At 32.8% G+C, this 25,138-nt stretch overlaps 2 protein-coding genes and 1 long non-coding RNA gene across 5 annotated transcripts; 1 reads left to right on the forward strand and 2 right to left on the reverse strand.

Moving 5' to 3' along the window:
* Nucleotides 1-1,214: 1,214 nt before the first annotated feature.
* Nucleotides 1,215-8,225, reverse strand: LOC127848945 (uncharacterized). Of its 2 annotated transcripts, XR_008034831.1 has the most exons (5): nt 8,119-8,225; nt 6,097-6,174; nt 5,515-5,582; nt 4,380-4,960; nt 1,215-4,268 (listed from the first exon to the last, which is right to left on the reverse strand). It is a non-coding gene; the product is annotated as an uncharacterized LOC127848945 (long non-coding RNA). The 2 variants fall into 2 exon arrangements; XR_008034830.1 differs by lacking the exon at nt 5,515-5,582.
* A 4,278-nt stretch (nt 8,226-12,503) lies between these two features.
* LOC127848604 (uncharacterized) lies at nt 12,504-16,581 on the forward strand. 2 transcript variants are annotated; one of them, XM_052381153.1, is made up of 8 exons: nt 12,504-12,732; nt 13,220-13,287; nt 13,758-13,904; nt 14,221-14,271; nt 14,518-14,556; nt 14,831-14,908; nt 15,201-15,251; nt 16,044-16,581. In XM_052381153.1, the coding sequence occupies exons 1-8, from the start codon at nt 12,545-12,547 to the stop codon at nt 16,049-16,051; spliced, it is 630 nt and encodes a 209-aa protein (XP_052237113.1). In that variant the 5' UTR covers nt 12,504-12,544; the 3' UTR covers nt 16,052-16,581. The 2 variants fall into 2 exon arrangements, with proteins under 2 accessions (XP_052237113.1, XP_052237114.1); XM_052381154.1 differs by lacking the exon at nt 16,044-16,581 and having other exon boundaries at nt 15,171-15,202.
* Nucleotides 16,582-18,702: 2,121 nt separating this feature from the next.
* On the reverse strand, nt 18,703-20,594 carry LOC127848605 (putative nuclease HARBI1). The gene is made up of 3 exons (XM_052381155.1): nt 20,193-20,594; nt 19,010-19,122; nt 18,703-18,814 (listed from the first exon to the last, which is right to left on the reverse strand). Exons 1-3 carry the CDS (start codon nt 20,509-20,511, stop codon nt 18,770-18,772), a joined length of 477 nt encoding a protein of 158 aa, XP_052237115.1. The 5' UTR covers nt 20,512-20,594; the 3' UTR covers nt 18,703-18,769.
* Between the last annotated feature and the right edge of the window lie 4,544 nt (nt 20,595-25,138).

A 25,138-nucleotide genomic window follows, 5' to 3' on the forward strand; every position in this document is an offset into this window, starting at 1 on the left:
AAAACCTTTTATAAACGCTTAAAACTTAAATTAAAGGTCATCTAAATACTCTAAATACTCCCACTCCCATTATTGATATTTATTTTTGATGAAATGATAATTTTTAACTTTTCATTTTCTTTTCAATATTTTATATTTATTTGAAGAGAAATGGATTGGCAATACGCGTGCTGTGTTTTATGTCACTTCCTAGTACAATACATTTACCCTTTATTCCCATTTTGCCTAAACTGCGCGTTGGACACTTAAATATTTGTACGAAGAGTTTTTAAGGCTTATTCTTTATGGCCAGATATTTTAACTCCTGTGGTCAGGTAGATCTGATAGACAAGCAGTCTTCCCTACTAGGGCAGTACAAATGGATATTGTTTTACTAGTGCCACCTTACGAAATGTGCTGTCTTTATGCCACTGACTTCGAACGTAAAGAGGTTATAAAGTCGCACACCAACTGTTTTATATTGTTCTACTCTTTGGATCTGCATCAATTATACAGAGCATTTATGGATCAAAAGTTTAGTGGCCACAACTCAGTATGGTACATGGAAATCCAGACATTCACAAAGCCAGGGGTCTGTTGAAAGAGCCAACAGTGACATAAAAGCAATTCTTGTATCGCGAATGTGTGACAACAACACTCGATCTTCGAATGTCGGGCTCAAGTTTACGCAGCAGCAAATAAACTGTTCCTGTCGTGCCTTAATTAGCCAAATCCAAAGATTGGACTTACATCTTCCGTCCTGCCAGCTGCAAACATTAATACTGCAGCCCTAAAACATTTAAAGACTTCAATAGTTTTAATACTGCAGCCATAAAATAGTAGACCGGATTTACCGATTCGTCAAGACGTCAACTTGTAGATCTATTTTTTTTTTGCTTGAAAGGTTTAAAGCATGATGCCAGTTTGAAAACGTATTGAAATAAATTGAATTGTATGAATTCGTAATCATGCAATATTAAAGATCATTGTCACATGAACTTTAGCTAGATTTAAAAGTGCTCGAATCCTTGTAAGAGACACGCTATTTTCTGATAAAATACGGTAATGTTCTTATAGTTATTATTTTTTAAAGTTTAGTGTAAATGCTTTACTATGTAAAGATGCTATTGTTAATTGGACACTTCAAACATATTCGTCGTATTTCATTATATCAACAAATGATACTGTTACACATTAGTATGAAGGAAACAATACACTCGTTCATTTTAATGTTTTCAGATGTGTTTTAATATAAAAATGCGTACAAAGCCTTTATTTGAAGCAAATGTTAACAAAACAAATGGCAAAAAAACAACAATTTACATCATTTTTTTTGTAAAGGGTGATTTAATTTTAAAACGTCGCGCTGTTTTTAACATCACCGAAGGCAATTTTATTATCTAAGTCTGAAATGTTTATAAAAAGTATTATAACAAAAGACTCAACACAGTTAAAAAGACCTTGGTCCGGTGTCAAGAACATTCTCAATCTTTTGCTCAACTCAAAAGACGAGATTTGAGATCCCACTAAGCTGAGCATTTAGAATATCGGTCCGCTAACGAACAACTTCAAATCTCAGCTATACGAAATACACATGTTCTTTCTGAATCTTAGGGTTGACTCAGACTCAAAACTTCTAAACAACTCCTTGAAAACCAAATCAAGCAAGAGAGTCAAATACATCGAAAATATTTAATGAAGAAACTCAATCTAAGTCAGCATACTGACTGGATATGTTCGTGATCATAGGTCTTTATTCCAAGCCAATTGTTCACAACGACGAATTATATTTTTTGTACTAGCAAGTAATGGAACTTTATTTTTACTGTTTATTTCGCATGAGTTCGTGAACGTTTATTTACTTTAAATTTTTTAAAGGTGAGTTTGGAAATTCTATAATTAAGCGTTAAGCTATTAAACTTGTTTATGAAAACGTTATAGCAGTCAAACAAGTGTCTGCGTAGAACAATAGTTATAAAACAAGTTAAAATAAAAAATGCAGACTTTACACGGCATATGAATTTGAGTATACATACTTAAACAAAATTTAATGATACTTTCGAACAGCAAACTTAAAGGGAGACTATACGACCAATTTTGTCAAATATCTATGAATTTATATAAAAAGTGTAAAGAAAATATTATACATAAATTTCAATATACATTGAAATAAAAGTTAAGAAGATCATGTGTCGAAAAATGCGAAATAAGCCAGATATTTAATTCTGAAATCGAAAATGTCTGTATCGTCGAATTCGCCAGCATGTATAACATACATGTACGATGTGAATCTAAATTTAGTTTAACGGTTCAGTTTAAATTCCTGCAACGATATCTATTCATACGACACACGAACACTAACTCCGATCACAATAAAAAGACGAATGCTTCGGTTATTGTAGGAAAATGTGTACGAAATATCTTCGTCACAATCGGCTCAGGGCGCTTTTTTGCTGCATTTTAAGAAATTCGTCTTCAATATATAATTGTAAATATAATATTTTGTTTTATTGTTAAATATTTTTATCAATATATTTAACACATTTAAAATCGTTTAGTCTCGCTTTAAACAATATGCATACAAATCTCGGTATCAATAAAGAATCAAAATCCCACCAAACAAGGAAGTGATACTGCCTTGTATTAAGTATCAATTGATAGTTGCACCGTTGGTAAAAAATAATCAATAAATAGTTTCAAAAAACACTAGTCTATTAGATTGCGTTTTTAAAAGTGTGAAATATAACTTAGCTCATTGTATTATTTTGTCAACTCGACTCTTTTACTACTAAATGCAAAAGAAGCTAAGATGAGATGTTCCTTAAGATAAAAACAATATCATGTTAATTAATATGTGTATCGCTATTTAGTCAATGTCATAAAAAGCATTAAAAGGGATACGAAGACACACATCTTCATGCATCGTTTAAATAAGTGTGGTAGTTTAAATAAATATTGTTGACAACAAACTATGAAACATACCGGTACATCAAATGAACTTAAACATGTATCATTGACACGATAAAAACACGATTATTATGCATAATATTGAAGTGATGCAAAAATTTGAATTAATTTAGACTATATAGCATGTGGTATGATTGTAAGGTTCAACAATGAAATAGTGAATACGATATTGAATGTATACTTCTGTCCTGTAAAATTATCAACAATAGAATACAACATAAATTAAACACATATAAATACTCCAGTGAAAATAGTAATCATTAAATATGCTTTAGATGAATAATCATGTTGATATTAATTAATAAGCGACGTCATCATTTTGTTCAATGCCGAATTAATATATACAATAAAAATAGCACACAGCATTTCTTACCTAACAATGTAAACAATTAAAAATCTGGAAAAAAATATATATGTTATATACAAATTTATATCATACGTATTCTCTTCATCATATGCATGCATATATATTCGAATTATTTTTGTTTACGGTTTGAAAGATCGAACGATAGTCAAATGTTAATATACAAAAAAGTATTAATAGGCATGTAGGAAAAATAATTGAACATACAAATCATTCAACTAAAAAAGGAAAAGAGTAAATAAGAAATAAAAATGGATTGTATGCATTAGAAGGTCGAAAAAGTCTACATTTAATAATAGCCATTTGAAAAACGACACTTTCTTACAAAATGAATAAATACAAGCAATTGCTTCATATTGATATTGGAGCATAGAGAGAGAGTAAGATTCGCGGAGTTGATGGTTTATATTTCCACCATCAAAGACATGTATAGGTAGTCAATCTAGCTTCATTTATTTTTATTTGTTTTTATCCACCAACAAGTTAAAATAGTTTCAGTGGAGTAATTTACATGTTACAGTTCATCTTCTTGATCTTGATGCCTCATAATTTTTATTTCATAAGTTATCATGTTTTGTCCACCACTTATGATATAGTTTAGAAGAATTGATTCAATTGTCAAATATATTAGAAATTAATAAGATGGGGATATAAATGTTACAGATAAAATAATTACAGATAAAAAACGATTGTTTTTCAGTATTTTTTACTATGTATGTTAAATTTAGTTCTTTTTGCCCAAACAAAATGTGTTTACAAAATTACCAGAATTAGAATTTTTATGTAGATAACCCGCTTCTATTTTCAGGTTAATACAGTTTAATCTTTTAGGTCCTGTGCGTAAATACATGAATTCAATTCACCATACTTATTTTGTTTGATGATGAGAAGTTGAAGCTTCTTTCGTATGTTAACACAATGAGGTCAATCAGATCCAGAAGTTCAGCCTTTTTTCTTCCTGAAACGAGTTCAAAATCAAAGTATTCCTTCATTGTTAAGTACATAACAGTTAAATTTTAATTAGACTGCAATGCATGTACGCTCTATGAACACATATGCATTTACTCACGCGAGGCATTACTGTGTCCATCATATTGTTGTACAGTACGCTGTATCGATTTCAATAACAAAAATGCACACATTTCCAATACACGTGCAGCGTTCTTCATGACCTCATTCGGGTGAGTTTGGATACAAAGTATTTTGGGGTTATCTGGAAAGTTCAGAACGTCGCCAAACAGTAAAAGTGCAGTCAAACGGATGTCTGAATTGTTGAAAACTTGATAACGGCTGCTTGCAGAAAATTATCAAAAACAACCAATGCAAATGTATTGGTATATTTGATATAATGTGTAATATCTTGGAGCATTATGTTCGGAGTCCTTTTATTTGAACCAGAATCAAAGTGATGGCGAAACGTCTCTGTTGTGAAGACCTGAACAGACTTCGCGGAAACGAGGTCTCTCAATTCTTGACCTAGACCATGAATATTAGGAAAATCCCGCTCGCAAAGTGTCAGTATCTCTTTAATAATTTCACAGCTGCTTGACAAGGATCCAAACAAGCCGATCCGGTATTTAAATGTGATTATGTGACGGTCACCCAATGTGATTTCATGTGTCAAGAGAGGGAGTGGTTCGCCTGATAGGTCTGAAATAAATGCGTATTTTGTAAGTGCATAAACTCTTTTAGATATTTGGAAACGTTTTGTTCGTTTGTTTGCTTAAGTAGTATATTTTTGACTTCTTAACGTATATTTACTATTCAGAGATGCAATTGATAGTTTATATCCGTATGAAAGCACATACATGCCATATATAATTGTTATATAATTACTTTTGTTTTTGCATTTAACTGAGCTTATCGATTTTATAAAAAATGTTAAATACTTAAAGTAAGTACACATACCATGAATGGGAATAAGGAGTATTTCATATTCTTTTGCAGACTATCAAAATATTAAATACGTAAATTCGACAATATACAGTGTCATACTAAGAAATAGCATTTTATGTTAATTTTTTTTTGTCTCATATAATAAAAAATTGAAAATGAAGAAAGATTTAATTGCGATCTAACGTGCTGTATTTCATTTTTATTTGTATCACACTTACAACACCTAGTGAAACACTACAATGTGAAATCAAATTAAGGGATTTTAATATAATAATTAATTCTTAATAAGAAATAACTTGCAGTTATACCGTAAGCGGACGCAGAATTCTTCTTATAAATGCCATTCGAGTCCTACGTGTATCCCGTTGAACCTTATCTTATAAAGATAGCTCATAATATATACCGTATACGGCTGTATGTATTTATATATAATAGTTCATAAATGGATTGTTTTAACTAAATTAAACTTCAATGTATATACACTTCTTTAAAACCACAATGTTTAGTGTAAAAAATCAATACTACTTAGAGCACATTAGTATTCTTAATCAGTGGAGTTTATGAAAATGTGCATAATATGTTACACAGTTCGAATACGTGATTTTAATATTAATTTTTAACTTATGTTAGATCGTTTATAAACAAGGCGCTGATTCGGTTTAGAATGTGCTTGTGTCATTGTATTAACTTGCATTGTGACGTTAATTTCTCAGTTTCTTTAAATATCCATAGATACGGTCGTCGCACAGTTTCTTATATTAAAACATCAGCATCAATAACTGGAATGTAACGTTTAGATAAAGTCTACGATTGATGTATATGCAATGACAGGCATAACACAAACAGCAAATAGTATATAACGATGCAATAACAATTCGCAATTTACTTACCTTCAAGTGGCTGGAGTGCGTACTCCCACAGCTTCTGTTCCGACACTTACAGTGGCTCGTTTCCGGTTGACATGTATTCTGGAATGTTCGTAAATATTTAAATATTTAAATAAATAAAGGTTGTTCATTGTCGACTACAATTCGAGATAGGTAACCTCATCTTGAAGCTTGTCACCTTGACTATCCAGATAGCTGGCCCTGTTGAACATCAAGGCAGAACCCATATTACCCTATTCCAGCCTGTCTTCTTATCGGCTTGTCCGCTCTTTAGTGGACTCAGCCAGATCCTCAATTGCAATTAAACCGTCTTTTTTTTTTGCCCAAGTTTATTACCATTTCCATCTAGCCATTAGATAAAGTCTAGCTTCTTTTCCATTGACTGAACTTATTCGCAGAACGAGTAACGGTATGGTTACAGTCAGAGCGTTGACGAAGATTTGCCATCATCGAACGCCATTTTATCCCGAACGTCACTTGCGTACTCAGTTAAAAATATTTCACGTGTATCTACCGGCTTTTTAAGCCTTAAATCACATCCATGTAAAACAGAGTTTACTAGGTGAAGTAAGCCACCTGTTGATGTGTCTAGATAACCTGGCGGACCTCTTTGTTTGCTTTTGTTAGCAACGCCTACACTATTTCACATGCTGTTTCGCTCTTTTCGGTTATTCCCCTTATTTGTTTACATAAAAGTTTACATAGCCAAATATGTACTTGAAAACACTCGTTTCCACTTAAAACGCATTATATTTCTCATAGTAAATGTGAGGTTGTTGAAGCCCACCAAAGAGTGTGAACATACATATATTGATACAGCACAATTCAATATATGAACTTGCTTTTAAGAGGAATGTGTGCATCTTAAGAATACAGAGGGGGGGGGGGGGGGTAAAATTCAGAAAATAATCACTTATCATTACAAAGTCAACTTGCAAGCTTTCTCACGAGCCTTTATATTGAAACGCTGTAGTGTTGAGACTTAATAAATAACCATGTTTGTATAACTTATGTATTACAATTCTACGCCTGTTAAGAGGCTATCGCATTGTAGTAGTGGTGGTAGTATTGATAGTAGAAGGAGAAGGAGGAGTATGTATATCATTTACACTTAAACTACGTTTGTTATTATGAACATACAAATCTTTGGGATCAACGCTGCACATAACGATCAATATTATAGTTTCTTGGACCATTATATCTAGTCAAATAATTACATCATACACAACGATAGTGCTGGACATATGTGTGTTAGATGTTCGTATGTTTTTTGCAGATTGACGCGCTTGTTTGATTGACGCGATTGACCAATTATTGTTTGATCTAGTTATTGTGAATTTGCTTCGAAGTAAAGCTGTGCCTGGTTAGAGTCGAACTCCAAAAGTGAATGTAGGGTATTTTACAGTGAGAGTGCCACTCTTTTAGCATTCCGTCCACGGTTGTTCCCGTTTTTCGATCGAAATTTAGTTCGATATCAGGCAATTTATCTATTTTCAACATTGCCGCTGGATCATAAAGTTGGCTTTTATCCTACAGCAAAATGAATATATATACCACGCAGATTGATTCGAATAAGTGTTAAGCCGTTTTAAGTGCACATGTCCATGTGAGTTCGTTGATCTGCTACTTCATGTCTTTTGAAGCCATGTATTTTATACGATAGAGGTTTTACTGAAGTAAACAGCAAAAACGAACAACGACGAATAATAATCACACAAGAACATGAGCGCAGTGAAAAGAACGAACGTACTTAAACGTCTAAAGCAAAATAAACAACTACAACAACAGCAGCATTATCAACTCGCACACAACTCCTCCTCCTTCAAACACAACTACTACAATAACTACTGCGTAACATTGTACGACAACCACACGACGACCAACATTTATGATAATAATAATAACAATAATAATAATAATAATAATAATAATAATAATAATAATAATAATAATAATAATAATAATATACGTAGTTATAGTAATAGTAGTAGACCTAGTAGTAGCGTTAGTAGTAGATTTACATACCGTTGCATTGTTATCACTCCGCTAAAGCTGTAGGTTGCGACTCATCCGATATATTTTTCCGTGTACGTATTTATTTATACACGCAGTATCAATGTTTTCGATAAGAGTTGTTTATCGTTATGAGAAAAGGTTCGTCCCTTATCTATATTTACGAAGGTGTTTGCATAATACTTATACATGATTTATAGAGTTGTAAAGTGTTACAGCTTATTTATTTATAAGTTTTATTACATAGTCGGGATGTAGTATAAAGAAATGCCCCGCAACTACGAACATTCTATATAATTGACTTAATCACACATTATTGTTTTATTTATCAAACTTAAATTCTGTCTAAAAAGAGTATAATAATACAAATTTAAACAACTAACCTTCTCAATTATATTGATTTTGAGACTAAATGTTGAAAAGTGGGCATGACGTTAACGATTAAAAATTGGTTGACCCTTTTTTATTTTCATTCAATCTATATCGATGATAAACTCGTTCAATCCTCAAACGTACCTCCAATAATCATCGGTTTCTCCGATGCCTTTATTTAACTTGTTTTGTTTTAACTTGCTGTTATAAAATCGGTCTCTCTCAAATATGTTTATGTAGATATAATATATACAGGACACTTTATAGTAGATCTATACATCACTTTTCTCAAAAACGACCATATATTGGTTACCGACACATAGTTTGAACATGAACAAATACGTATATATACTAATACTAATATATCATATAGGTTTAATTTTAATGTAACAAGTAAATTTGATGGAAATACGAACAATAATATATATATATCTTGAATATTTCCGTGTAAGTGAGCGCGGTTTTTAAATGGCGTAACCGGGGCAGAGCACGGTAATAGCAACGGCAACACGATTATAGCATAAGTGATGGTAACGCCTGAAGACCAATTTTGAATTACCGACGTTTTTATCGATTCCAGCCCCGTCGTCACTGCGTATTGACATCTTTAATATCATATTTTTCAATATCCAATATATTTATATGAATGGTTTTTATTCCTTATTGGGTTCTCTTCAATTACCCAATACGTTTAGATAGGCTCGTCTCGGTGACAGACTATCTTGCATTCACGTCATAACTTTGTAAGAGTAGTGACGTAATTTGTTCCAAAAGTCTATAGGTAGAAAGTTACTTAAAATCATTTTCTAGTGCATTTAAAATTCGGATCGATGTACATAAGTATTAAGTGCGGATTAAAGTAGAAAAACAAAGTATTTAAACACGAAGACTCTGCGGGGGGGAGGGGGTTCAAAGAAAAAATCAGTTAATCACGGTTGTATAAAAGCTCGTACAATGAATAACCACTATGCGTCATAATTGTTTTAAACTTCCCCAACAGTATACATCTAAGTAAAGATCAAAATAATTTACGGTTTTGCATTCAAACAGTCGGGTATCTTTTCCGTTCTATGACGTCAAAAGCGCACGTTAGAAAATTTCGCAAGTGGTTTTGTCCTATTGACGCCCGGTCATGGCGCGGGCATTTTCGATAATCGCATTTGTGGAGCGATAAAAAGGCTGTTCCACGCGCAAAAATTGCATTATATGTAGTAACATATTTATTTATGTGATATAAAGTATCAATATATATTTGTCATGTTATGATAAACAATGATTTTTGTTAAATTTACCGATGGATAGTATTTTAACTGTTTCATTTGCTGTATTGACAATTAAAATATAGTGTAGAAATCTGTTTTAGAAATGAGAACACTTGCATACATAGTTATAAAATAGTTAAACGACTTTAATAAATGGCCTGCAGTGTGTATAAAGGACCATTCATTATGTGACATGATGTTATATTAGCAACACACTTCTAATCACTTAGTTTGAATAAGTATAAAATATAACATTGGAGATTGTTCGTTAATTCGACAGATACAACTATCTTCCTGCTGATGTAGCCATTTTATATTTTCTTTGTGAAGCTGAATCTGCCACATTTAAGCTTTAATTCTCTATATTAAAAATTCAATTGATGGGTAAAATTATCGTATACATGCATTAAATTATGTTCAAACTCTTCTAAAATTGAAATTTGAGCAGATGTTTTGTATTATATTGTATTCAATTCTGAATAACAAAAGAATGTTCGTACTTGCGAAGCCTTATGTGCACAAACAATCATTATGCCATTAACGTAAGGGCGTTTAAAGATAAACGCATTGAAACTTTCTTCGCTCAAGCACGACAAAAACATGTTTCTTTCGCACACCTCGAATTCTTACACAATATTATAGTAAAACAAACAACATAAAAACTTACATGATTTGTTTTAAATATTCGTGTTTGTATAATAATGGACACGTTCTTTACATCTGATGTATATTATTGTCTGTGAAAACATTACATAACATACAGGTTGACGAAACGATCGATTGACAGATAACAAACACATTTCAGCACAATCGCCCAGACATTACTACACACATATACAGATAAAGACAAAGCAGTATTAATAGGCTTGCTTCAGGTTTTGAACATCATACTTGGCAAGTGAATCGAATATTACCTGTGTATACATTTTTTTCATAGGATAAATCCATTTTAATAGTGTCGTTTTGTTCAAATAAAACGGTCATATGTACGTGTTTATGGCACACAGAGTTTTAAGATAACATTAAGTGACGAGGCAAAGGTTTGATCAGTGTGCAGAGTGAACATCATTCAATCGGTTTAGTTACCGCTTTCAGATTTAAGTGAATCGACAAATCGACATGTCTTTGTTTGCAAATGTCGACATTTATGAGTTTCGTTCTAAAGGCATCTTACTATGTATGATCTGTTAAACAAACCTAGCGCATGATTAGTCATTATAGTTATAAAATGTGATTTAAATGGAATCACGTTGATTTGTGTGTTTTATTATTCACCTTCAAATTCCTTACTTAATGACGCACTTTATCTTGACTCTACATCGTAATTGATACACAGCGCGTTGTTTCGTTACCGAAATCTGTGTCATGTGTTATTCAGATATCAAGCGCTACATAACGCAATTATTTGTCGTAAATTTCAACAATAAACTGTCCATTGTTATATTTTACAATACCTTGAAACTTACCTTATTAAATATGTTGCTGTTTTATCAAATAGAATGCATGAAGTTAAACTTTAAAGATGTCTACAATTGTAAATCCAGGTAATCTTTTTTTAACGTTTTAAGAGCGGTTAATAAAACCAAGTTTCAAGGTGCATGTCTGCGGAAGAACGAAATATGATCGGATTTGAGCTGCCGCCTTTATTTTCAAAACACACGCACGCACACACACGCACAAACGAACACATTTAGTTATACAAAAAGGAGAATGCAGTTTAAACGCCTGAATATATTAAATAATAAAAGCCTAAAATCACTCATTATCTAATTTAAAAAAACAAGGTCATAGTCGTTTAGTGTTTTTTTTTGTCTCTGCTTATTGGAGTGTTTGTAAAAAACCCTGTCGTGTAGAGTAATCTTTAATTCTACATTATTACCATAAACATGACTGAATACGTAAATTATCTTGTGGTGATGTTCAAAAGGATCATAAAAATGTATTTAATCATATCTGATGATATTAAGCACCCCTTAATGACTGTAATACCGCAGCGATGCTTATTACAATATCTGACGGTTTAAGTCCGGCTGGATTATGAATAGCACAACTGATTTCTATAAAAAGTGTCTAATAAGAAGATGTATTGTCCAGGATGTATATATTAATATCTGACTACTGCCCATGGGCATGTAATGCCTATACCTCAATAAATGCACTAATACAGATTAAGGAGCCGAATGTTTTGTGGAGAAATGTATATAGAGTTTAAATGTCTTGGAGCTTAAACGAACTTTCACCCCTTTGACGTATGCAACAAGAACGTACGCAAAATATTTGGTGAAAATTTCAACAGCAAATTTATAATTTATTTATTATACAACTAAACTTCACATCAAAAACACGCATATATCTAACCATTTCTCAGCACTGAAACCATATTGTATACTAAACATATGCGTGGTTTGTATGCATTCAAATGAAATGACTATACATGAATACAGCCAAATAAGACTTAAATTCAAAGACTAGGGTATAAGGAGGAAAAAATACTAGGGAGAGAAATGTCCAAGGGGGAGAAAAGACCAGGGGGAGAAAAGACTGTATACCGACATAAATACCAAGAACGGCCGTATTCACCAACAATTCTTTACTTGAGAATAAAGAATAAAGAAAATTCTTTATTCTTTACTTTTCTAAGAACGTTCTTAGGTCGATTCTTTATCGGTATTCACCAACGCTATTTTTAGCGTTCTTTACTAAGAATTATTTGTTATTGATGTAAGCGACCTTGGTACCCGAAATTTTCGTTAACGCATATAAAACTCGGAACCGTTTACGTGTCTTCTGTCACAACATACAAGATGGCGGACAACAACGCTAACGTTGCTACTAGTAGAAATCGTTGGTCCGAACAGGAGGAAACTGTAATAGCCCAGGAAATAATTAAAAACTATGATGTCCTGTTCGGCCCAATGACCGGTTGTGGCGCACTCAAAATTGGAGAGGTTCGAAGGAGAGGCTGGGAAGCCGTGGCAAATGTTCTAAACTGGTTTGTACTTTTGGTGTTATCAATTTTCCAAATTTTGGAAATTCTAGCAGAAGGAATATTTGTACAGTTAATTCATTATTTTGTTTTTTAATTATTGATTATAATAAAATTTTTAATTTGTGCAATGTTTAAAAACGAACAGAATGTTAAATAATATGTGACATAAATATAAAAAGCAGTAGATGATTTGAGCACAAAATATTTACCATAATATAAAGTTATAATGCTTCACTATGGTAAAAATATTGTGCTACCCGGTTTCAAATATTCCAAAATATTCAACTAAACCCATATTGTGTCATTTTTCATTAATGATGTATTTCTACTAATTCATTTGTTAATAATTCATCAACAAAATTGTTTGTGTCAAACACACATGAAATGTAGATTGCAATGTGGAAAAATGTTTTGAGGAATAAACAAATCATTTCTTAGACTCAATTTCTGATTTTAAAAAATGTACCTAATTGCATTCCATTTATTTCAGCCAATTTTCCACCTATAAGCGCGCAGGTTCAGAGGTGAAGAAAAAATACTATAACATGAAAGACAAAAGTAAGTGAAATTTAAGAGATGTACTCCTGTCTTATTTTTCTTGCTGCTTCTTATGTAATGAAGATAAAATGTTCCACATTTATTGTATTTCACATGAAAAGTGAAACATCATAGTTACTGTGTAAAAATTAGCTGAAATTTGTAATTGATTTTTTGTTATACATGTAGGTTCATGATTATATTGTAAGCCTATTATGTACATGTAATAATGTTGTTGAAAAATCAATAATTATATTATATATATTGAGGAATTTTATGAAATTTTAAACATTGTTATATTAATAACTATCTGGTACATTGCTATTATCACCGGTCCAGCATACTTAATGTACATACTGTGCAAATCAAGATACATGAAAATTGCTAAAAATAGCATTAAATCAAACATTGGTGTAACTTTTGCTCCTTTTTGCTCCTTATGTTTATTTTGGACTCTTAAATTACACAGTTTCTTCTCAATATAACTATAGCAAAGACAAAAAATGATGAGATGAGGAGGCCAGGCACTGGAGGAGGGCCCCGGGTGAAAGAGTTCACCATTCCGGAGGGGATTCTCCTTCAGCATTTTGGGGATTCCGCCTCTGTGGCAGGGGTCCCCAATGCAATTGACACTGATGGTTTGTACAGTTTATATAGAATATAATACCATTTGTCATTTTTTATTATTATAATATCATTTTTTTTTTGGCATTATGCTTTGGTATTCATTCTTCAATGAAGTTAATGTTTAACAAAGATACTATTAATTTATGACCAGAATGAAATACATATCATTTTTAAGTGCATTAGAAAAGTATGTTATTAAAGATTCATCATAACTCACCTTAGTCTGTTTGTTGGTATTGTTTTCAGTCCATGTTAAAAGTGATGTGTGATTGTTAATTATAAACTGTAAAATGTTTTAAAATTATATGTATGGCTTTATTTTCTTAGCTCCAGAGGGTGCTTCAATCAACATAATTGAACTGGGCAAGATGCCAATAGGTAAACAATTAATGTAGATTATGCTCTTCATCTTGGTTAATTACATGATGGTAAATGGAGTGAGCTTTTGTATTAAACATAGCATGTTAATAAATTTCTATCAATTCATTACTCACTTTGTAATATTGTTAAAATGGGGTGCCAAAGCTATGTGTAGTTGAGCAAAATATCTTTTATATGATAATATATACATTTTTTTAATATTGTTGTTAAATACTAGATCATTTTGCTTCGTTTATTACACAGATGGTAGCACTTGCATGACGTTCAAGATAGATGAAAGAGGTAAGTGACAGGGGCCTTATTTTTATGTTAATTTTTGGTGAATGAAAAATAAATATGAAAAACTTATTAAAGTATGAACATTGCGTAAGTAAATTCATGACAAATAGGTAAATTGGTTGAAAAAGTCCATTTTAAATTAAACAAAAGTCACCAAGAATTTTAGCCTTTGAGTTAACTTAGTTTTATGATAAACTTTGTTAATAATACATGAAGGGGTGCATTACTTTTATTTTCATTATATTCATTAAAAACAAAAATTGTTTTATATTTGAAGGACTAGGAGCTCAGAAGACGTCAAGTGTATTCCAACGTGCAGTGGAAGATGAAGCTGGGCCATGCTCATCAGGGACCAGTGAGTATTATAAGAACATTATTTCACCAAATGCATACATATTCAATTCATCCCTATCATATGAAGCATTTAATATCACTGTGTTTTTTCCAAAAATAAAAAAATGAAACATTGAAATATAACTTTCCAATTGAATGCAACATCATTTATGTTATCCATGTAATTGTGTGGGGTCACAAGCTAGTTAGGTCGATTCCACACCAAAGTGCAGGTATGAAAGTGAGGTTTAATTTTTGCAAAATCTATTTCAATGCACTTTCAGGATTCCTATGATTGAATAATTGTTTTACAGAGACCAATACCAAATCAATGAAAATGGCCAACAAAAACCAGAGTAAAAGAGGTAAACAATTATTTATTATTCACATGTACATTTATATGTATTATAATATTCCATTTTTGCAAATCTTTCAATGCTAGCAACATATAGATAATTAACCTGTATATTATTCATGGAACTGAATCATGGAACACACACAAAAATGACAAATATTTATAAATGAGACATGGAACTGAAGCATGGAACACAACATACACATAAACTAGATTAACAACAATTAACACATGTCGGTCAGTCGGTCTGTCGGTCGGTCGGTCCGTCCACCAGGTGGTTGTCAGACAATAACTCAAGAACGCTTGGGCCTAGGATCATGAAACTTCATAGGTACATTGATCATGACTCGCAGATGACCCCTATTGATTTTGAGGTCACTAGGTCAAAGGTCAAGGTCACGGTGACCAGAAATAGTAAAATGGTTTTTGAATGATAACTCAAGAACTCATACGCCTAGGATCATGAAACTTCATGGGTAGATTGATCATGACTTGCAGATCACCCCTATCGATTTTGAGGTCACTAGGTCAAAGGTCAATGTCACGGTGACCCGAAATAGTAAAATGGTTTTCGGATGATAACTCAAGAACGCATACGCCTAGGATCATGAAACTTCATAGGTAGATTGAACATGACTTGCAGATGACCCCTATTGATTTTGAGGTCAAAAGGTCAAGGTCACGGTGACCCGAAATAGTAAAATGATTTTCGGATGATAACTCAAGAACGCTTTTGCCTAGGATCATGACACTTCATAGGTAAATTGATAGTGACTCGCAGATGACCCCTATTGATTTTCAGGTCACTAGGTCAAAGTCACAGTGACAGAAATCGTATTCACACAATGGCTGCCACTACAATGGACAGCCCATATGGGGGGCATGCATGTTTTACAAACAGCCCTTGTTAATATAAATTTGTCATTTTACTTGAGAAGATGAATGTTATTCTTACTTAAATAGATGGATGTTATTCTTTTCATTATTTGTTTAAATTGTAAAAACCTGTTGACTAAGTGTTGTCTTACAATGTTACCAACATGGTATCCATATATGTCAACATTTTATACAGTAATATATGTCACTGCTGTTGCCAATATTCAAATAGCTTACTATCTATAAGTGTATTTGTTTGAATTATTGCTGGTATCAGCCCATCGTGTACCTTATTAGACAATTATGTTTGTAAACTACCATTTCTGTTGTTCTCTTGTTTAATTAAATATAACTATTTGCAGTAACAATAAATTGCTGTGGATATTTGTTAGTAAAAATATCTTGTTTGTACTGTAATTGCATTTTCTGTTAGTGATTATCTAGTACTACATATTTCACAGATTTTCTGGATGTTTTATTCATAATAAATTTCATATTATCACAACTTAATTTAAGTTTTGTTATGATTTATCTCACAGACCGCTAGATTTATAACTAAAACATAGATAAGCATGCTTGTTTGCCGTAATTCTTGTAAGCTAATTATTTTATGGTAGACGTACCAAAGGATACTTTCATGAATATAAAAATACACATGCAAATTAATTTTTGTGTTTGAAAAGTCTTTTTGCTTAGCTCAAGGCAATATTGATAACAACAAGTGAGTGTCTGTAATATTATTACATTGATGTGTGTAATAATTTTAATAGTTTCAGACAAAAAACCTGGGTAGAACCAGTACTCATTATGAATGCATATTAATTGAATATAACAATAAATCAAGTAATTTTCCTGGGTATGGTTATTATAACCAGTAGTACCAGTACTTACAAAGTATACATATTAATTTAACAACATATTTACAACATAATAAAGTCATGTTCCTGGGTAGAACCAGTACTTGACACAGAAATACATGAATTCAATGAGAACATAATCAAGTTTCCTGGGTAGGGTTAGTAGAACCGTACTTAGAAAGTATACATATTAATTTTACAACATAATAAAGTCACGTTCTTGGGTAGAATTAGAACTTGACACAGGAAAACATGTTACAGTTTAGAATTAGGCAATAAGAGGTTTCAATATTGCAAATTGCCGTTCTTAAACAGACAAATTCATAGCACAACAATTGAAAAGCTTAAATGAAAATTACCAAAAGAAAAGTACATTTACACACATTTCAAAAGTGTTGGAATAACATTGTTCATAAAATATTATAAACAAGCATAACAAGTTTGTAATAATGTGCATTACAATTTTGACATGAAAACCGCTCCATAGTAAAGACATACATGTTATTTTTAAAGTTAAATGTTATTCATCTTGTCTTATAACCAAAATTATTACATCATGTTGACTGAGAAAGTGTTTGTGTTAAACATAAAATGTTGATAAATAGTTGACTAGAACATTATATCAAGATAAGAAGTGCAGTGAAATGAAAGGGAGCTTACCCCTGAGTTAAAATTACAGAAACTGTAAGATGAACTACAGAGTTACCTCTCTTTAAAATAACAAAGTCTCCACTAAAATCTGGAAAACAGTGGAAACAGCTTTGTACAATCTTAAAAGTTATGAGACTAATTCACACATAGTACAGTACAGTTAAAGACTATTAAAAGTTAAACGCATCACACTTTTTAGAGAAGTTTAACTCATCACACTTTTTAGAGAAGTTTAACTCATCACACTTTTTAGAGAAGTTTAACTCATCACACTTTTTAGAGAAGTTTAACTCATCACACTTTTTAGAGAAGTTTAACTCATCACACTGTTTAGAGAAGTTTAACTCAGTACATTATTTTATTTAATTGAAAAATCTCTGAACTAGTTGTTGCCTTACAATGTTACCAACATGGTTTGCATTTATTTCAACATTTTCATGATAAACTTGTTCTTCAAAAACATCATCCAAATAATCCTCTTCAAGGATATCCCCATGTTCAATTCCAAAATTGTGCATAACTACACACGCAGTGATATAGGTCACTGCTGTCGCCAAGTCAGTCCTTTTCCCGTAATGGAGTATTGCGAATCTTCTTTTTATAATACCAAAGGTCTGCTCCACAAGCACTCTTGTTTTGCACAGAGCAAGATTAAACTGCTCTTGATTCTGTGCTTCGGGGGTTCGGAAAGGAGTCATCAGGTAGGGTGTACATGGGTACCCAGAGTCTCCAAGAATGAAGCCATTATGAGATCCTGTTCAGAAATAAAACATTCTTTTGTTAATAAAATTAGTCAACGTGTAAACGCTTAGCAATTTTGAGGTCAAAGGTAAATGACACAAGTGTTTATCCGTTTTAACCAGGTTTTCAGAAGGAAAAAAGTAGTTATCAGATTTCTGAATGTCGGCGGGCGGGCAGACTAAAGTATTTTAATTATTCATAAAACATATCATGTTAATTAAATCCTATTGTATTGTGTTAAATGTATTTAACCCTTTATGACACAAGTTGTATGTAATTTGCTTAGTCATAAGTTATGACTCATAACCATAGACATGTGTATCTGATATATAGCTACCTTGTTCGAACTGGTTCCGTAGATGACACTCTCCATATTCTCGCATCATGTGTGCTTCCTGGCCATTTAGCTGTTAAGCTCCTCACTTTTTTTGCTGTGGTCACATACCATCTAAATATAAAATAATAATACATAATTTATTATACTATTAATTTTTAATTATACTGATATCATAGTGAATAATGTTAGTGCTATTGAAAATAGAATATTTAATATTAGTTATTGTCATACATCAGTGATAAAAAAAAAACATAATTATGAGTACTGAAAAACTTTGTTGTGACAAAAGCAAACAAGATAACATACTTGCACGTTCAAAGAATGGTAGCCTTTTCTATTTATGAAATCGGCTTCGTGGTTCTTTGGCCTTTGAATGCGAACATGAGTTCCATCAATCAGTCCGATTACATTTGGAAATCCTGAATAATCAATAAGATTATTATTTAACAATTATGTTCATTTATTTAGGACAGGTAAATGAAATTCAGCTGGCATGACTGAATCATTTCTTCAGCACAACATCTTAATTCCCGTAACATTGGAGTACCATTTGTAATAAAATCTGCAAAAAATGGTCTTATAGACATGGAGCGGAAATAAAATAGGTATTGAGGACCTACAGACTGATGGGAAGACTAACAGCGTTGTTAAAATCCCACACATCCTTTGAGGGGGGACTTTACAAAGACAGATACATATGCAGGTGTGGAGGATACCATGCTAAAACCAAGAGTGAATTGAGATTAAAAGAAGGGTACATAAATGTATAATTATTTAATCATAACACTGTTATATTCCATGGAGTGATATCAAAATGGCATTTACAGTAAAGAGTGAAGATATAATATTACAATAACTGCGAATTAGGAACATAATGAAACAAAGATTCAATTTGGACTAAACTCGGGTGACATCACCCTTATGTTTATATATGCTAGGCCTCTATCCCCTGTGAACTTGCCCTAGGCATAATTGCATAATGTACCAAGCTATACATAAAACTCTTAGAGAAACACACATAATAAATACTTATATTCTCATTTTGATCGATAACGCTTAACGGCAGATTAATAACCACAATGTCGTAATTATCAAAATGTCATTTTCAGTTAAGAATGAAGATATATAATATTACAATAACTGTGAATAAACGACATGAGAGAAGTATCCACTTTGGACTAAACTCCGGTGACATCGCCCTTCAATTAACGTATGCTTCACCTTTCTGTGAACTTGCATTTGGCATAATGCAGAATGTATCGTACAAAACATGAAATGGATACAGTGATAAAAATTACTGAATAAAAATAGTGTATAAATCATTTGATTAAAAAAAATCACATCAAAAAATTGTTGGTCCTAACTGCGTATGTTGTTTATGCAATAACGACGACAATGCCCCCACAAAAATGAAGTGCAAGTGAATGATTTCCCTTGGATAAATGTTCTCAGTCAAGGTCATTTAGACAAACACAAATCTGGCACTCACCAGCAATGGACTGAAATCTGGATTTTAGAGTTTTGCACTCTTCCCTGTCAGGAAACCGTACGTAACGGCGAGCTAGTCGAGCTATTGCTCGTCCAACTCGTCGGCAGCATCTTGATACGGATGGCTGACTGACTCGAACAGTGTCTCCTACGACTAGTTGGAAGGATCCAGTCGCCATGGCACGAAGAAATATGCACAGCTGCTGGATCGGCAGGAGAGGAGAATTCCGCAGCGTTCCAAAGTCCAGAGAATCGGCGACCAAATTTAATAAGGTCAGTATAGTTGCCGGAATAAATCGGTATCTCCTATAAACCTCCATTTCCGACAAACCGTCTAGAGGATTTTCTCTGTCAAACAATCTTCTACGCGGGACATTTTCGACGTTTTCAAACAAGATATTGGCGTAACGCATAACGCCAATCTGAACGCATCGGACAGTGGGCTACACCACACGATCGCCGATATGGCGGAATTGTCCGAGGAGTCCCGATTGGCATAACGCGAACGGCCATCTTGGAAGCTTAAAGAATTATTCTAAGAATGCCCCGAAGCATTCTTAGAATTTTAAAGAAAATTCTTTATTGTTAAGAATTTTCTTTAACAAAATGAGTTCGTGAATAAGACTTAAGAATTTTTTCTTAGACTTAAGAATTTTCTTTATTTTCAAGTCTAAGAATTGCTAAAGAATTGTTGGTGAATACGGCCCCTGGAATAAAGTGTGCTGTAAACCAGGTGACCATCAAAATCTTGATGCTTCCTTAACTTGAATGCTATCATCCATGATATTGTCAAACTACTTATAAAATTACAGCAAAGTTTGTATGCATACATTTATATATCTTTTCCATATTTATTATTAAGCAATATGTAATTTATAGTTTACTTTTTTTTCATAACAAGTTTTTTTTCTTTTACACATTTCTTGTATAATGTTCTAGCTGTTTTCCTGAGTCATTGGTCACTCTGTTAAACCTGGGATGTTATGACATTAAATAAAACAAAAATCACAAACGTAGTATTTTTAAAGGCAATTGGGTGTAGAATAAAAGCACTCACAAACAAAACTAGTTCGCTTTGGCATATAACAAAATAGTCAATATTACAAAATATACGAAAAGCCATGTATAAATTCATATGAGCACCAATTTATATCATGGAATTTAATCTGTGTATAGTCAGTTGTATTCAGCTAAGACTTTGTGCAGTTTTGTATACATGCATGTAGTAAATGACTAAACACAAGACAAATTAAAGAATCCATGAAATGGCAAGGTTAAGTATCAATGATATCTCAAAGTATAATACCAATGATGAAACATAATACACTATGCGAAAAAGTAAAGAATCAATTAAATATACAACTATTGTGCACCAAAGATAAGAAACAAAGTTATGATAACTTAAAAGATCAATTAAGCCTCGTGCTATGGAATACGGGGCTTAATGCTTGTGAGTAGTGTCGTCCCAGAACGGCATGTGCAGTCGGCAAAGGCCAATCAGGGACATCAGTTTCCACTTTTATGGAATTTTTCATTTCAAGGAACTCTGTTCTTAGAAAAAGTGTCGTCCCTGACTGACTGCACAGGCTTATCTGAAACTACACATTGCGCAAATGCATTAAGTCCTCTTTCCACAGAATTAGGCTAAGTTAATTAAGGCACCGTTAATGTCACAAATTGAAGAATTCAGGAAGTCACACAACTGACTGAGTGACAAACACGCTCGACTTGGGTCGCTCGAACTCTGTGACGTTGACATCAAAGTGTTTCTGAATGGCCCGTTTAGGCAGGAAGGGAGTGTGTTGTCGCCTCTTTTCTCGTTGATATGTCAACTTGACCTGTAGGTATGCTGCCAGGTCCGTAATGCCAAGGTTGTCTGTTCTCTCGGGTGGGTTGTAGAGTTTTACGTCTTTTGTACCGTCTGGTAGTGCCTTCTGGTACTGAACAAACGTTTATAAACATATAAGCCTCGTTCTGTAAAAACTGGGCTCTATGCATGTGTGCTAAGTGTCATCCCGGATCAGTCTGTGCAAAGGCTTTTCTGAGGCAACATTTTCCGCATTAATTGGAACTTCACTAAAACAAGACATACGAAAATATACCGTAAAACAGAAAGTGTCGTCCATGATTAGCCTGTGCAGATGGCATCCATTAAGCCCAGTTTTTTCAGAACGGGACATACATTATCTTTTCATAAAAATATAAGTAAGGGCTCACACGTACTCACAAATCAATGAAAAGATAGTTGTGGTTCTTGACCTCTTCACTTTCTTTCAATGTCCTTTCTCAATTGAGTAAGCTTCATTAAATACCTCAAATACGTAGGGAGATATGCTCCGCACAAGAACACTTATATAAGGACAATAACTCTGTAAATTCTGGTGACAGAGTTATGGTTGCTGTACTTTGCACTTTTCTGTAATTTCAATTCCATACTTCTCAAGTTATTATAAACTTAAGGAAGGAAAGACCAGATGATGAAATTACTATTTGCCTCCATTTGGGGAATTGCAAACTTTGAATGCTTTTGTAAGGTTTTCAAAATAATGTGTTTGACATGCACGATATTAATGATACACAATACTGCTGAATGTGGTAGGATATGAGAAGCGCTCTGAGAAAACGGGACTTAATGCATTAGCGTAAAGTGTAGTCCCAACTTAGCCTGTGCAGTCCCCATAGGCTAATTGGGAAAACACTTACCGTTTAAATTGTTTTTTTTTAATCTCTTCTCAGTGAAAATCCAGTTTAGGCGGAAAGTGTCATCCTTGATAAGCCCGAGTAAAAACCAAACTTTACTGTAATTTGAATCAGATTAATCTGTTTTGATTGTGTTGAGATCCACTCATTCCATTCTATTTAGTATTTATAACAATACCATACAACGAGCTATGTAGCGTTATCCCTGTCTGCTTATGCTGTTGTTGATGAAACATATCACGCGGGATTCGCATGGCTCCATTGTTGGCAGTCATCACAAACTGCATTACGTTGATTCGATATTTTCTCACAGCTCATCCAAGAACATTTATTTACGTCAACATCTGAGGAAGTTGCAAGAAGGAATGTTTAAATGTATTTAAAAGCTTACCACTTTTTACGCTTTGTTTGTTGTGTATTACTGTATCATGTCTAGTGCAGTTGCCCTGTATCTTACTGTTCAGCAATTGGTTTATTAAGAAAGGACTAAATTGTTTAATACGTTTTGTGTTGCAGGTGCAGCTAAAGTTTCACTTGGTTTGTATTCTGAATTCCAAAATGCCTCTTAATAATAATATCTAAACAAGGCAGTCTATTCCAAACAACATTTGCGGATAATAACAACAAGGAATTTTGACGCGAATAAAACGTTGGACATTCATGGCTACTGCAGTCTAGTAGAATTTGAAGTCAAGTCGACAATATGTATATTACATGTCATGAGTTTCGCATATGTGAATTGGTTTGTTAAGTTAAATGGTAGCATAGAATTCATACTAAAACGTATCATGTTATTTATCAAATTAAGTGTTCAATTGTAACATTGGCTTCATGCATACATTTAAAAAACTGAATGATGCCAATTATGCCTTTCTATTGACATGGGTTTATGTATAGAGGCATCAGTAGAGCAAAGTAGATTATTTAGTATTTATATGTTTACAAGGACAAACCAAACTAAATACCTGAGACAATCAATCAGGTTATTTTGTTTTACCATTTTGTAAACCGTCTGCGTGCGGCTATGTTTTAAAGGGGCCTTTTCACTTTTTGGTAAATTGACAAAATTAAAAATAATGTTTCAAATTCTCAAATGGTCGTTTAAGTTTCGTTTATGTGTGAGGAAATAGTAATACTGAACAATTTCCATGCTCTAAAATGTCCATTATATTTTGCATCTTTTGACGATTTGAAAACCTGAAAACTATAAAGCGCTGCAGCGCGAAACGATTGAATAATTTGGAAAGTTCTGTTGTTTTCGCTATATTTTGTGAAACTACGAGGGTTGCTTATATAAATTAAAAATACACCCCGTCATATCATGAGCACGGATGGTCGAAGGTCTAAGCGGAAATCTTTTACTCCAGGACTCCAGGGATTAGTGGGTCGAGCCCAGTTGAGGGTTACTATTTTCCTTTTTTTTTAAATTCTATTATTGTGTAACCAGTCACAAATTCTATGTGAAGTGGTCTCCCATGTTTATATGGTTGTTTTTACCCTTTGTCTTTTTTCTTGTACATTTCGGTTTGAGTTTAATGTTGGTTATCTGCCCTTGGATTAAGTTTGCCGCCTTATTCAGTTGGTAGCGAATTTCTTCATGAAAAGATGTCGGTTTTGTAATTGATAGTTTATTAAATTTTGTGGGTTCATTTATAAGGTTGGTATAATTGTATTATCAGAATGCATTGTTCAAATGAGTCCTGTGTATTTATTTACCAATGTTGTGCGAGTGAAATTTGGATTGTATTGAAATTCTTTAAAGTAAATAGTTTTCTTTGGAAATGGCTTGGCAGACATATTTATACACGTGCACTTAATTTGCAGTTCTAACCGTCACAACAGGAGAGAGTGATTGATAGGATGTATTAAAGCATTCTTTCCTTAAAAGTTACATATGTATTATTGTTGTGGCATTGTTTTGTGTTTTATATTATTTTAAACAATTGTTTAGGCTTCATTCATATGATGTTAAACCACCGGGTGACGTCAATATACTCTAATTTTGATATATATTCAATAATTTATGTTATGTGTTTAATATGTATTATATGCATATACTATGTCTATTCATGTATTCATCAATAGCTACATAGTTTCTATTTTGTATAATGTGATAATTTAATATTTGTGTTGTTTATATATCTTTCAGATTGTATTCTTAATATATCTCCTTGATATCTACAGAATAAATTACTCCTAGAACTATTATATCTACTTCGTTTACTTCTACGAACCTAGCATTTTAAT

The sequence above is a fragment of the Dreissena polymorpha genome, chromosome 10 (assembly GCF_020536995.1).
Source record: "Dreissena polymorpha isolate Duluth1 chromosome 10, UMN_Dpol_1.0, whole genome shotgun sequence".
Taxonomy (NCBI): domain Eukaryota; kingdom Metazoa; phylum Mollusca; class Bivalvia; order Myida; family Dreissenidae; genus Dreissena; species Dreissena polymorpha.